At 37.5% G+C, this 11,646-nt stretch overlaps 1 protein-coding gene across 1 annotated transcript in view; it reads left to right on the top strand.

Moving 5' to 3' along the window:
* ST3GAL3 (ST3 beta-galactoside alpha-2,3-sialyltransferase 3) overlaps positions 1–11,646 on the top strand; it is a 136,543-nt gene that overhangs the window by 62,425 nt on the left and 62,472 nt on the right. Inside the window, exon 4 of the mRNA XM_009884675.1 lies at positions 8,476–8,568. Within this exon, the coding sequence (XP_009882977.1) occupies positions 8,476–8,568 (93 nt within the window). The remainder of the gene's footprint in view (positions 1–8,475; positions 8,569–11,646) is intronic.

Genomic DNA, 11,646 nt, shown 5'->3' with positions numbered 1-11,646 from the left:
CCCCCCCCTGCGTTCTGCTGTGCCACTGTGCTCTCACATGTAACTAAACACTGAGTTTCTCTGAAGTGAAGTGGTCCATAGCCTGGCTGTGTTCTGCAATGAAACAAACTATATTTTTTCAGAAGGAAGATTTGGTGATTGAAACCTTAGTGTATCTGATTGTCTCATTTGGCATTTAACACTGCTAAGCACTGGATTTTGACATTCAAATCTACTGAACTGCAGTATCCACAGATGTAAAACTATAATTTCAGCTGTGATGCTTTAGGAATTCTTAGTTGATTTTTTTTTTTTTTTTTTTTTTTCCCCCACAGCTGTAGGCTTTGGGGCAGCATCTTTGTTTTCAGAGATACTTACTCCTACTATTCTGAGCAGGGGATTTCTGGATTCTAATTGGGTTGAATTACTTGTTCTCATCTCTTTAGCACTTGTTTGTCTCTCCTGGACCTACACTGCTGGATTCATTACACTACAAATAGAACAACACTGTTCCTGATCCAAAGAAAGCATTGCCCATTTCTAGATGTAACAGATGAGGGTTGGTGATGAAGACTTAAGGGTTACAGCAACAAAATTATGACACTTCAATTTATCTTCTCGCATTCCTTCGTTTGGCCAAAAATGGATGTGATAGGTGAGCGTTTTATTTCCCATCAGTCTTTGAATCGGCTCACTTTTTATGGCCATTGTGCTAACAGTGAGTTTTGACAGGTATTTAAATAGAGAATTGCAGCATTTATTTTTTGTTAGTTTTGAGAATTACATGTTCTAATATTAGGGAGCACTATCATTTCTGACTTTGGGCAAATAGAGTTTATTTAGATGTTCTTTAGACAGTTCTTCAGAAATGGAGTTTATTTAGACGTTCTTTAGACAGTTCTTTCAGAAAGCAGTTCAGGTAGGAATCCCAATTGACTGCTGAGAGAGTTTTTATTGACTTCTACGGACTAATGAGTGAGTCCTAAAACATCCCATCTCCAATAAGTGACTATCCTCCATTAGGTCATCCTTCTCTCTTATTTGTAAAACCAGAAATATGATACTTATTACTGAAGATGGAAAGCAGTAATTTTGGTCTATGGAAACAAGGATAGATAAAAGTCCAATAGCTTACATCCAGGCATTATATTGATTATCAGCAAGTTACTTCATTATTAAGTTACAAGTTTCTTTGTCCAAAGATTAATAAATAATTGAAAACTCATGGAGCAGTCATCTTTTTTTTTTCTTTCTTTGGTAAACAGCTGCCTTCTGTGAAAACAAAATTTCTGTATTTCATGCTTTTTGTTTAGTCTAATAATTGGTATTTCATCCAGTTGTTTTCTCCTTTCCCTGTTTCTTTAAAGACACAAACCAACCCTCAAATTGAATGTTTTCTTTACTCCTTATCTGTGTCTATTTGAACACAATTCTGATTTTTCTCTGTGCTACTAGTCTTAAAGGTAAGATGTAACAGAAACAAACTTTTTTTAAAAAAGGGAAAAGCTTATAAAAACCAAAGGAGATCAGGGATATTACTCAATTCTTGGAGAAGAATGCAGCATGAGGTCACATACAAAATGTGCCATGGACTTTTCTTGGATTTTTTAATCTGCATCCTTTGGATCTGGTTTTATAAACTCAGCATTTAGTTTCTTTATTTACTTATTTAAAACAAACAAACACTTTCTAGCTTGAAAGCTTATGATTTCTTTTGTCCACAAGGATCCCACACTTTCTTAGGAGTTCATAAAAGGTTGTTAATTGAGAAGCTTCAGGCAGGGTTGTTGGATTCTATGAACTATAAGAGATAGTACAATGATGTAGTCCTTTCTGGTAGAGAAATCAGTTATAGCTTTATTTCTTATGATGTTTATGTATTTAGCACTGCTGAGACTAACCTGAAATTCCTTCTTCTGCCTAGTGATCTAATGCCTAGTATTTCAAAGACCAGGAATGGAATTTAGTAAGGAAGTAGGATCCTCGTGGCTTTTTTGTGGATGGAAACCTCTTCAGTGTGTGTGTGCAAAAATGGCATGTCACAAAGGCTGAATGGCATTGGCAGTGTGTTAGTGGTCTTCAGCTGTCAGCGCGCATTTCCCTAATGGTGGCATTGACTCGTGTTGCATCTTCAGTCAGGAGGTGGATTTTGGTGGAATGCCTTTAAAACTTTGTTTTCCTGGACCAGTGTAATGTAACCTAATCTTCTTCAGGTGGTGTTTTTGAGTAGTCCAAATAAATAAATAAAAGTATGTGTTGATAATCTTTGCTGTTAAGAAATTAATTTCATGAGAAGCCACAATTCTTGGTGGAGAAGAACAGGGCATTTTTTTTAGCATGCATCATATCTTTTTAGAAAGGGATTTGGACCATCTCTTCTCGTATTTGGTCATACAACCTCCTTGAGGAATTTGCTTACATACTGAAGTAACATTTGAAAATATTTACATCTATTTAGCTGGCTATAGTGTGATAGATGCATTTCCTGTCTCTTCCAGTGTAAGCATTCTGCTTTTCCTCTTCTTTCTATCTCCTCATTCCTTTCTTTTATTTGTTTAGTTTTTCCTCAGCTGGAACTAGAAAAATAGCAGATATCACATGATCAGGCCATGTAATTCTTTGAACCAAAGTTTGGAAACTTCTAACAAAGCTGTAATCAGAGTTCCTTAAACTTCTGTCTCAGTGTTTCCTAACCCACGCTGCGCTCCTCTTGAACATGGCGCTCCAGCTGCATACCGAGAGGAGGGTTCAGCAGCTCATCTCGTTTCCATAGTGTCTTGCACTCAAGGATATTCTGCCTGTTCAAAATGACGTGATGATCACGACTCTACTTATAAAGTCAGAGGTGGAAATATATTTTTTCAGTCCCTTGCTGTTACTGGTGTATGGGAATTGACTACTATATAGGTGAAAGCTGCTGTAGTTGTTGTTGACTTCTCTTTCTCTCTGACGCAACAGCCATAACTGAAGGAGAGCAAAAGAGCTGCATCACCAGACCTGCTAAAGGTGTCCTCCCACGCCTTTAAGTGAACTGGTAGTATTTGCTGTGAGACTGACAGTCTGTAAGGAAGGGGAAGGTTGATGGGGCACAGCCTTTCTCATCCATCCCTTTAATAGAAGCCCTTGCCAGTTGGGAAGGGAGGGCTGGTTTATTGTTTTGTTTCAGGATTTTTCCCCCTCAAAAAGGGATTTGTTGCTTTACAAGCTTATGAGATATTATGAAAAAGCATATTGAGGACTGGAAGCTGTCTATTTATTAGGCTATAAGTGACAAATACCATTCAAAGATCTGTGACCCTTTGATATTAACTAAGATATAACCAAATGTACACCATAGCCACTCTGGTTGTGTCTTCATTAGTGCCTTGTTTGGAGAGGTCCTGCAATTTTGAAGCAAATCCTGTAATTGTTTTTTACCATATGCTGATTGAGTTCACAAACTGGTTTTGAAATGTAGTCCTGGGCTTATTTGGGGAAAACAAAACAGAAAGCTTTATTCCGGGAGTCTGTGAAATGCAACAGTATTTAACCGGGGATATAGGAGTCCAAACTAAAACTTGGCCTTCTGGCCAACATTGAGCCATGTACGTATGTGATGGATACATTTCGTCCAGGGAATCTGATGGGAGTCCTATGTAAAATAAAATGCCCTGAATCTCACATTGTGTAAATATGGGGTCTCAGCATTAACTACTTTGGTTTAGTGATCTGTCTTTTTTTCATTTGCCAAATTACTTACTAGTATTATTTCATTAGCACTTCATAATAACCACTATATTTTATGTGCCTTTGATTTTGTGTTCTCATCACGTCTATTCATTCTTCAGGTGTCATGACATATGCTTTGTAGAGGGGCTGTATAGGTATGACTCAGTTTATTTTGGACCAAAGAGAAGGAAACCACAAGGTGAAGGGTCAACCTAGAGAGCACGTTGCCAAAGAACTCCTTTTTCTTGTTTCAGAAACGCATCTGTATGTATATTTTGTGTGCAAGTGTAATAGCAAGAGAAATCAGTCCTCAAACTAGATTATCTCAAGCAGATGAAGTTTTTCAATTTTTACAATCCAGAGTTTAGTTTCCATGTGGAAGGCAAACTGGTAAAATCTGTCTCTTAAAGTAGATTTTGTAATATTCAATTACAAGAGCTTAGTTGCGGACATTATTTTTTTTCAGTAGTCCAAACACTTGAGTTTGTATTACTAATTTATTTTTTTAAGTGGACTTAGATTCCAGTCCCATGTGGATGACATGCTGTCCCTGATCAAGACATGATGAAGGAATTAACCATGGTGACGTTTTCATATTTGAGATTAAAAGAAGACACGCATCTGCCAAATGCAAGCAGAAGGAAAAATCTTGTTACTTTTTCTAAATCCTCTGAAAGCAGCTGGATTTTTAACTTATCCAAATTGTGAAATTTTGTTAAGATTGATATCCACATAAAAGTGTAGAGAAGCACGGAAAATAGTAAGAAATTAGGACGTGTGCTAGTCTTATAGGAGGAAAGTCAGGAAAAAAAAGCAAGAGTGCATTTTCTTTTTAGTGGAATAAGCCAATTACTTCCCTTTAACTTCACCCTCATGCAGGCACTTGTATAAAAACTGCAGATGTTTACAGTTACTATGAATTATCTACTTCATTTATTCTGGATACATCTATTATCTTACTGGTTTTTTCCTGCACAAAATCTGAGCAAAATTTAAGGGTCTGCAGTGTCTCTAATTATATCCCTTCTGCTGTCTCCTCTGGCTCTTTACCTGCCTCAACCCAAGCGATGCTTTCACTATAACTAGGAGCTTGAGAATCAGGAGCTGGAGTAGATGTGCTTGGACCTGGAAGATGTAGAGGAGATTTGTACCTTTGTGCCATAACAGTCGTGATAACCCTGGCTGGCTCACCGCAGCAGCTTTCCGTGCGATCCTCGGATTCCAGGCACAGTAATGAAGCTAGTGAGACGAAGCTATTTACTAGGAAAGCACAAAGAAAGTAATATTGTTTGGTTTGGTGCATAGTTCTTGACTCATCTGTTGTAAGCAGCGTTCAGGATTATAAAACGAGAATCAAACATAAGCTCTTCTAATGCCGTGCACCGTGTTTTGGTAATTTGTCAGGCAGCCTTTGCAGAATGTACTTTCAGTAATAGTGCTTCTTCCATTTGTAAATAAGAAATGTAATCAAAGAAGTAGCAATACATGCAGCAGTGTAATAACTACATTGTCATCAGATATAGAAGAGATACTTATTCATACGCTTCAGTTCTGCGTACTTTTTTGTTACAGAACTGTGTACCTACTAATAGCAGTGTCATTTTACAAAGCTGAATTTGTTTGAAAAATGTATAGTTCTCTATCAGATGCTTCATGCAGGATGTTTTGCAGTCTGGTTTATGGAACAGCAATCTCTGCAAGATCTGTGAATCTTGCAGGAAAAAAAAAAAGAAAGCAAATTTACATATCTAAAATTATGTTAGCATGGATAGCATCATGAGCTAGCAGAATGGTAGACAGCAAAGCTGTATCCAGCCTTACTCTAAACGTTTTGCTTCGAGTTACAGCTAATGTAGGCTTAATGTTATGAGCATGCTGCAATGACAGTGCGTAACGTGTGATCTGAAGAAATTGAACAAATAAAACGTGTCCCTAGATGGTTTTAAAATGTAGAGTGCCCATTTCTAGTTTTGTGTAGCCTGCTGGCTCAGTATGTGGCTAGGAGAAAGGAGATGAGCAAATGTTGAATGATAGGAGGTGGCAGCTACAATTGGCTTACGAGAATCGTTCTGCCTCTGGCACTCTGGATCATGAACTTCATCACGTCCAAGAAATGTTAACAGCTCAGCCCCTCGGGCTTTAGCGGCTCTGAGTATCTTTGTGGGTTTTGTAATTGACGGCTCCGCCATCAGTATGCAGCGGCGATTGGCATTCTGTGCGCCGCCTCAAATGCGTGAGGGTTTCAGCCTACTATTCTTTTGCAGAAACGCCATGATGGGCATCTGAGTGACATTTTAATTTGATAATGAAAGCGCCATTAAATCAGAAAAGAGAAAAATGCCTGTGTTTGTGGCACAAGATACTTTGTGTGACCACTGAGGTCATTTGAGAAAGGCCTGCTGTTGAAATGGTTATACAAGTTTGCCAGCAATGACTCACTACCTTGGTGGCTGCAGATAAATTCCAGTTGCTTTCTACTTGTTTTTGAAGATTTTGGTATTAGGGGTTTCTGTATGTTGCTTAAATGGTAAAAATGCAGCAACGCTTAAGTTTGCTTGATGAAGGTTAGGATTTCCCACATTTCTTCAGATCTGAAGTGCTGCAATGAGCTGTGATCTGTACACTCGGCTTTCCCTTTTGACTACGTCAGAAGGGGATATATTTTAGCGCCATTAAAACTTTCTGTTTTGTCAGCAACAGGCCTTTCCTTCCTGTGCCCATTTCTAAAGAGATTCTGACTGGACTCTACACGAATCATTCAGTGCAAGTCTTCGTGAGCATCTAGAAGTTTGAATCCTGTCTTAGATGTTTTCTCAGGTCTCTCATTTAGAGATATGTATTATAATATCACCTATGGAAGCTGAACTCATTGTCTAGCACAACCCAAATCCATGTTATGCCTGTATACATCTCTATCTATGTCTACATAATATATTTAGAGAAATCTAAACTTTGCTGTAAATAATTGACAGTGTAAATAATCAAATGTATTGTTCTGCCATCCTATAGATGAGGAATTGTGATAGTAAAATATTACATGTTTTGACTAAAACTGTGCAGGAAATCTGTGGCAGAATTAGCATCAGGTCTGCGTTCTTAAGCTTTTTCAGGAGCTTTTCATCTGCAAAGGTTTTAAGAAATTAAGTACTTAGTGACTGTTTATTTCCTCTTCCAGCTGTTGAAGGTTTAAGGTTTTATTCAGCAGAAATAGATTTTATTCTTTAAGAACTATATAGTGGAAGGTCTCCACACTAGTGGACACTATATAGTGGAAGGCGTCTGTCTAGTGGAAGGTGTCCCTGTCCATGGCAGGGGGGTTGGAACTAGATGGTCTTTAAGGTCCCTTTCAACCTAACCATTCTATGATATATTTGGAAGGTTTTGTACTGTGTGCAGCTCATTGTTAAATTTACTGTCGATCTGTTGATCAGCCAGTTGGAACTGGCTAGTGATCTCTTGGAAAGCGACCCCAGGACCAGTACAAGAAAAATAGTTACTAGCAGTTCAACATGGCGTTACTGTCGTTCAGCTATGTAATTTTGCCAGCCGGGGTTCTGTTTGCATCAGTGCTCACAATCCCTCCAGGACCTCGTCTTCAGCTCAGGAGTTGACTGACTTGAAACTCTCTGAATCCATGCTCGTTACATTTAGCAGTCATTTGCTAATTAACTGGTATTGGTGATGTACATGTTGGTGAAAAAGAAAAGCATGGAAAAGTTGGAAAGTTGGAAAAGAAAGCATGGGTGTGATAATAATGGGCCCTTAAAATTATTTTTGTGGATCCGCTCTGCGAATCTGTACTGTTGTCTTCATCTGACTCCTGCTGTTGACCTGTAGGAAACAACCTTTCATTACTTGCCTACTGCTAACAAAATGGTGTAGCAAATACAGTACTACCAATTGACTCTTTGCAGTAGCTAACACTTGCAACTTCCACTGAATGTTGAGCATCTAACTGTAAATGCATTTTTGTTTTTGAAGGAATATTAATAATTCTCATACTGTGATTGACATTAAGCTGTCTAATGTTACTTTGAAAGCTCAAGTGAGTTAACCCTTGTAATGTTTTCATGAAATAGATGATTGTAAAATTTTGCAGGTGGTGAATAGGGACACAAATAAAATTAAATGTTTTTTCCAGGTGACTGGGTAGATCTATGGTAAAAGTGCGTACTGGACTTAAATATCTCTTGTGTTGCCAATCTTGTTTCTGTACAAAAACTAAATGAAAAAACTTCCAATATTCTAAATTTGGCCCCAAAATCACTAGGCAAGCTGAATTGAGACACATCTCAACAGAAGAGCAGCAATGTCATCTGTTCCAAATACTGAAAGCATGCATCCCTTGATGTTAACCTGTCAGAACTGCTCAGCAGTTTGTTTCAAACGCTTGAAAGGTATCTTCTAAATAATGCTTTTCTGTAATTTTAACTTTGATCATACCTTAGAAAAGTAGCCAAAGCAAAGTGCTCTTTATGTTTTCTTCCTTTTGAAAGGCTGAAGTCTAAAATGGTATCTTGATATTTTTCTTTCATGAGTTTACGTTCCTAGGTATGAAAATCTTTCAGCAAAGCTAGTGTTTTATTGGTATTTCAGATATCTTCAACGCTCTCCTTGTTGTTCTCCTGTGATGCTATATTGCAACAAATAAATACCTGTCTGTGTTTGCTATTATTCCTCAAGGCTGTTTTTCAGAAAAGGTATGAGGAGAGAAAAAATAATCTTGTATGATTGCAAAAGCCAGTTCGTAGCCAGGAAAGTCCTGACTCTCTACTTATTTTTTCACAGGCCTCCAGAATTGGCATCAAAGTATGCAAATATCTCTGAGGGAGTGTGCAAGCCTGGTTATGCATCAGCGCTCATGACTGTCATCTTCCCAAAGTAAGTGATTACTTCACTAGGTGTTTTTTCCCTTCTTTCCCTGATGACTTCTCATCCTTCAGGGTGGGAGATCTGCAGAGATTGTCTTGAAAACCGTCATTGCTCTGTCACTAGATTGGTTCAAGGGGAGAGTGATGTTGAAATTCTGGGCTATTTGAGTGGTCAGTGGCAATGGCTTAATTGATTTTAGTCTGACTATGAGCCTGCTCGATGAGTAGGGAGTTCTGTGTGTTGAGTAATAAAACAAATTATATTGTTGGTGCGTGATACAGATGCGTGGTCAAGCTCACTGCTGGTACCAGATGATGCAATCCTTAGGAAAGTTAGGTCATGAAGTGACAGATTTAGTTATCTGGAGTTGTGAAGTGTGGTCTTCTTTCTTTCTCTCTCTCTCTTTTTTTTTTTTTTTTTCTTTCTGTGTTTACATAACAGTGTAAAGCATCCCTCAGGTGCCTGAAGGCTTTGCAATAGTTTTTTTTCCAAAGAGTCAAAGATGCTATTAACAAGTTGTGCATCTTACTGTGTTGAGAAGTTATTGTTGGCTGAAGTGTTACTAGTTTCTTCCAAATTTGTTTCCTTCTGAAAGGGTGGAAAGTTGCAGTACAATTTGATAACTCTCAGAAATGAGGAATGTAATCATAACAGATCAACCAAAACTTGCCTTTAAATTTGGCTTATGGCTTTCTCTAATGCACCATGTGGCTTCTGCATTTCAAGGAGTTGGTAGAATTGCTGGGAGACAGTTCAGAAGATAGATTGGCAAAATGTGATACTGTTGAGGCTCAAGGATCTCGGTTCGGTTCATCAAATGGAAAATTTGACTAAATGGTTATTTGACCTTTGTACAAGCTTCTAATGCATGTCAAAAAGATACTGTAGTGCAGTGATCTCTGGCAAAAGCGGTTGTGCACTTCTTAATGCAACTGGTACTCTTCTAAAAGATACTTTGCTGCTTTTGAGGAGAGAATTTCAGTGACTTGCACATACAGAGTTGAGGTTGGGTGACCATGGCCTTCAGGCCAAGCCTGAAACTGGTGGTGTCATCTTTCTTTGTTTTTATAAGCAAACATGGTATCTGCAAACTTTAAAAATGGAAAATAAAAATCTGATGTTGCCTTGTAACCAGCAAATACTACAGCCAGGCCTTAAAACCAAAAACTAAGTGCTGATACTGTGTTCTCCATCACCAGTGTAAAACAAACAATTATCAGTATTATTGTGAATTTTGAACTCTGATTAGAATGTAAATAAATACTAGAACCGAATGTAGATACATAATCATCCTCTTCTTTTAAGAATTTTCTGAGTGCTTAAAAATCTGTGTTTGTGTACATATTAAATGTAAATAGTATAAAACAGGAATGTAAAGTAATATAACTATGGTAAAATACCTGAAGCTAAAGCCTTCCTTTCTTTAGACAGCTGAAACCTAATTGCCCTTTCTAAGGCATGGCTGTTATTACATATTGATTCTGCAAAGATAAATTATATACACTGAAGAAGGAAGACTATTTAGTACAGTTAAGGCCAGAAAAATACCATTAATGGTCACTTACCCTGATTTGTTTCGTGACACAGGACATGATGGTTTTCTTCCAGTAAATTCATCATGCATCACGGGCTAGTTAGCTTGATTTAAAGATTTCAATTAATGGAGAATCTGGTAATAACGTGCTACATTATTCCTATGGTTAAACTAACTATTGCAAAAATATTAATCTTATCTTAATTTTAAATTTATTTAAGACTGTGGCTTCAAGAAGGAGTATTTTGGCCTGCTAGAATCTGAAGTGTTATTTATTCTCTCCCTCCGTAGCTACTTACAAATTGCTGTTCGCTTACCTTCTCCCGGCAGCTAACTGCATTGAACTAATACCATGCAAAGAGCTAGTAACTTATCTGTGGTCTAACTAGGTGGTTGTTCTCATATTCATAGTTCTAAAGACAGCATCTTGCTGAGGATTTATGTTCAGTTGCTTCTCTAATGTGAAACCTAAACCTTACTAAGATTGACATTTTTTTCTCAGGATATCCTTTGACTCTTAATAGTTGAATTCGGTGTCGGACATTTCATTATTTTTATGTAGTAAGGAACGACTGGCTGACCAGTAGTTCTGCGAAGAATTCCGTGCTACACTTAAGATGCTTTCTCTTCTGAAACTTCTCTCGTACTCAAAGAATTATGCAAAGTTAATATTACCAAGCCAGGTATCATAATTTAATATACTTAGAACTCTTGAAGTCAAATTAGCTTGCCTGTTGATTTAAGAATTTGAGCTGCATGGTTTCTTTTATTCTAGCTTTTGTTTTCAGTTGCTCATATCATTAGGAAAACATCATCTCTGCGGCTGACATTTTTCAGGCTTGGTCTTCGCTACAAAATGCGTGGTTTTGTTGTTTTTTTTATTATTTGTATAAAGTTGTTTTGGCTGTTTTCAAGCATGAATAAAATGAATAAATGTTTTCCCATTCTAAAGGTTCCTGACTTTTTACTGCAATTTTAAATGTAAATAGGCAAAATATGATGGAAATAGTTGAGATAGAATAAATATTTTTCAGAGGATGTAACTCTTCTTGGTAAGTGCTTCTTTAATGGTAAAAATGTGAGTTCAGACTTTACGAAGCATAAGCAAGCGCTAGATGGATTAAAGAGCAATGCCCTGAGAAATCTCAAAATGTTGTTTCTGGTAAGGAAGGACTAAATGAGGGTTTTTTTATGAGGTCCTCAGTCGATCAGTCCTCATTCTAGCTTCATGCCTTCATCAATAATCCTGGCTGGAAAAAATCCTAGGTTAAGTGTGCAGATGATGCGCTTATTGGAGAGTACTAAATAAAGGATTAGTTACTTCTGGAGCACAATCTGGATTGCCTGATTTAAATGGCCACAGTCCAGCAAAATATATGTTAATACATCCAATGTGAAATAAGACATCTGGGAGGAACAAATGCAGATTATACCTTCAAGGCAGAGAAACTTGTCTTGGAAACAAGCACAGAGAAAACTTTATGTATTCTCAACAAAATATTGTAGCTGAAATGCTATTTAATGTTCATATGTACACACATAAGTTGAGAAAC

This window comes from Charadrius vociferus, unplaced genomic scaffold, assembly GCF_000708025.1.
Source record: "Charadrius vociferus isolate BGI_N301 unplaced genomic scaffold, ASM70802v2 scaffold163, whole genome shotgun sequence".
NCBI classification, from domain to species: Eukaryota; Metazoa; Chordata; class Aves; order Charadriiformes; family Charadriidae; genus Charadrius; species Charadrius vociferus.
This window is presented reverse-complemented; position numbering and strand designations above follow the sequence as displayed.